At 68.5% G+C, this 2708-nt stretch overlaps 1 protein-coding gene across 2 annotated transcripts in view; it reads left to right on the forward strand.

Moving 5' to 3' along the window:
* DNMT3A (DNA methyltransferase 3 alpha) overlaps positions 1-2708 on the forward strand; it is a 32519-nt gene that overhangs the window by 25612 nt on the left and 4199 nt on the right. For both annotated transcript variants that reach the window (XM_027669183.1, XM_027669184.1), the window contains exons 7-14: positions 35-250; positions 334-492; positions 579-686; positions 1218-1374; positions 1502-1654; positions 1817-1861; positions 2287-2366; positions 2490-2602. In XM_027669183.1, the coding sequence (XP_027524984.1) occupies positions 35-250; positions 334-492; positions 579-686; positions 1218-1374; positions 1502-1654; positions 1817-1861; positions 2287-2366; positions 2490-2602 (1031 nt within the window). The remainder of the gene's footprint in view (positions 1-34; positions 251-333; positions 493-578; positions 687-1217; positions 1375-1501; positions 1655-1816; positions 1862-2286; positions 2367-2489; positions 2603-2708) is intronic.

Genomic DNA, 2708 nt, shown 5'->3' on the forward strand with positions numbered 1-2708 from the left:
CCCGGGGGCGATGCCCTGACCTGCCCCCCCGCAGGCGGAGAAGAAGGCGAAGGTGATCGCCGTGATGAACGTGGTGGAGGAGCCGGCGCGGGCCGAGGCGCAGAAGGAGGAGGAGGCGAGCCCCCCGCCCGCCCCCCAGCAGCCCACCGACCCCGCCTCGCCCAGCGTGGCCACCACCCCCGAGCCCGCGGTGGCCGACGCGGGCGACAAGAACACCTCCAAATCCGCCGACGACGAGCCCGAGTACGAGGTGAGGGCAGGGCTGGGCAGGGCGGGGGGGCAGCGCGGCGCAGACCCCCGTGTGCTCCCCCCTGACCCCCGCGTGTCCCCCAGGACGGGCGCGGGTTCGGCATCGGGGAGCTGGTGTGGGGGAAGCTGCGCGGGTTCTCCTGGTGGCCCGGGCGCATCGTGTCCTGGTGGATGACGGGCCGGAGCCGCGCGGCCGAGGGCACCCGCTGGGTCATGTGGTTCGGGGACGGCAAGTTCTCGGTGGTAAGTGGCCCCCGGGGAGCCGGGGGGCGGCACGGTCCCCTCCCCGCGCGTCCCCGCGTGTCCCCACGGCCGCGTCCTGTCCCCAGGTGTGTGTGGAGAAGCTGCTCCCCCTGAGCTCCTTCGCCAGCGCCTTCCACCAGGCCACCTACAACAAACAGCCCATGTACCGCAAGGCCATCTACGAGGTGCTGCAGGTGAGCGGGGACAGCGGGGGGGACACCGCGGGGGGCACTGGCCCCTGGCACTGCCAGGGTTGGGGGACAACAGCTCTCCATCCATGGGAGCAGCAGCTGCCTCCACACCCTGCCAGGACCTGGCCCTGTCTCCCCTCCGGCACCCTGGGGGTCTCCTAAAAGAGTGGGGGATTTGGGGGACCCCCAAAAGAGGTTTTAGGGGTGTCTGGGAACCACTTGTGCCAGCCAGGGCAAGGGGCTGTCGGGGGGCTGGGAGGATTATAGGGGACTCTGGGGGAGTTGCTGAAAGCCCTGTGGGGGGTGCTTGGGAGGTCTGGCTTTTGGGGGGTCTCAGAGCAGTGATGGGAGGAGTCTCTTGTGAGGTGATGAGGGTGGGGTCCTGCCCTTTGGGGGGTCTCTTGGCAGTGCTGAGGGTCTCTCTTGGGGGTCTCTTACTGTGTCAGTCTCTTTGGAGCTGGGGGTCCCTGGCTGGGCAGTGCAGGAACAGCTGGGAGGGGCTGTGGGTGGGTGACACGTGGACCCCCCGGGCAGGTGGCCAGCAGCCGGGCTGGGAAGATCTTCCCTGCGTGCCCCGAGAACGACGAGACGGACACGTCCAAGGTGGTGGAGATCCAGAACAAGCAGATGATCGAGTGGGCCCTGGGCGGCTTCCAGCCCTCGGGCCCCAAGGGGCTGGAGCCCCCCGAAGGTGAGGGGGAGGCTGTGGGGTGAGGAGCTGCCCGGGGCTTCTGGGGGATACATCCCCGGGATGGGCTGGGCTGTGGGGCCGGGACCCTGCTGAGGGGACCCCCCTGACGGCCCCCCCGGCCCCGCAGAGGAGCGGAACCCCTACAAAGAAGTTTACACGGAGATGTGGGTCGAGCCTGAGGCCGCCGCCTACGCCCCGCCCCCGCCCGCCAAAAAACCCCGCAAAAGCACAACCCAGGAGAAGCCCAAGGTGAAGGAGATCATCGACGAGCGCACACGAGGTACCGGGCTGGGGGTGCTCCTGGGCCCACCCCCCTCTGCGGGGCTTGGCTTGGCCGTGTTCAGTGGGAGGGGGTGGCTGGGGGGCTGGGAGCTGCTCCCGGGGGTCCCCTCCCTTCACCCCCTGCCACAGGGTCCCCTCCCTGACCCCCCTCTCCCCCCAGAGCGGTTGGTGTACGAGGTCCGGCAGAAGTGCAGGAACATCGAAGGTGAGTGTGGGGCTGGGGCACCTCCTGACCCCGTGGGGTGGGTTGGGCTGAGGGTGCCTCCCTGCCTGGGCACCCCAGAGCAGAGCAGAGGGGACTCCCAAGGGCTTGAGTGTGAACTTGTCCCACCCCTTGGCCTGGCTGGCAGCAGGGACAGCAGCTGTGACATTGTGGTGGCCCACCCTGGGTGGTGGCGGGGACCCCAGGACACTCCCTGGGGCTGGGGCTGTTGGGGTGCAGGATGGGGAAAGGGAGGACAATGGGAGCCATTCCTGCTGTCCCCAGGGTTTGTTCCCAGCTCCAGCATGACCCTGACATGGGGTAGCACATACAGGGGGTGACAGGGGTTCGGGATCAGGATGCCCCCCACACCAGGCTGTCCCAGTGTGGGGTGCTGGGGGTGACATCACTCCTCCTGCCCCCCTCAGACATCTGCATCTCCTGTGGGAGCCTCAACGTGACCCTGGAGCACCCTCTGTTCATCGGGGGGATGTGCCAAAACTGCAAGGTACAGTGTGGTGCCAGGCCCCCAACCCCTGCCCGGGGGTCTTGTGGGGTGCCCAGCCCCATCCCGGGGTCCGTGGGATCCCTGGAGCCCCCAGGGCTGTGGTGACACCCCGATTGTCCCCAGAACTGCTTCCTGGAGTGCGCGTACCAGTATGACGACGACGGGTACCAGTCCTACTGCACCATCTGCTGCGGCGGCCGCGAGGTCCTCATGTGTGGGAACAACAACTGCTGCAGGTGCGGGGCCTTGGGGGGGTTGGGGGTGCCAACTGGTGCCACACCAGTCCTGGTGTGGGGCTGGGGAGGGTTCAGGGGTGTCACACCAGTCCTGGTGTGGAGCTGG

This window comes from Corapipo altera, unplaced genomic scaffold (genome assembly GCF_003945725.1).
Source record: "Corapipo altera isolate COAL_440 unplaced genomic scaffold, ASM394572v1 288, whole genome shotgun sequence".
NCBI classification, from domain to species: Eukaryota; Metazoa; Chordata; class Aves; order Passeriformes; family Pipridae; genus Corapipo; species Corapipo altera.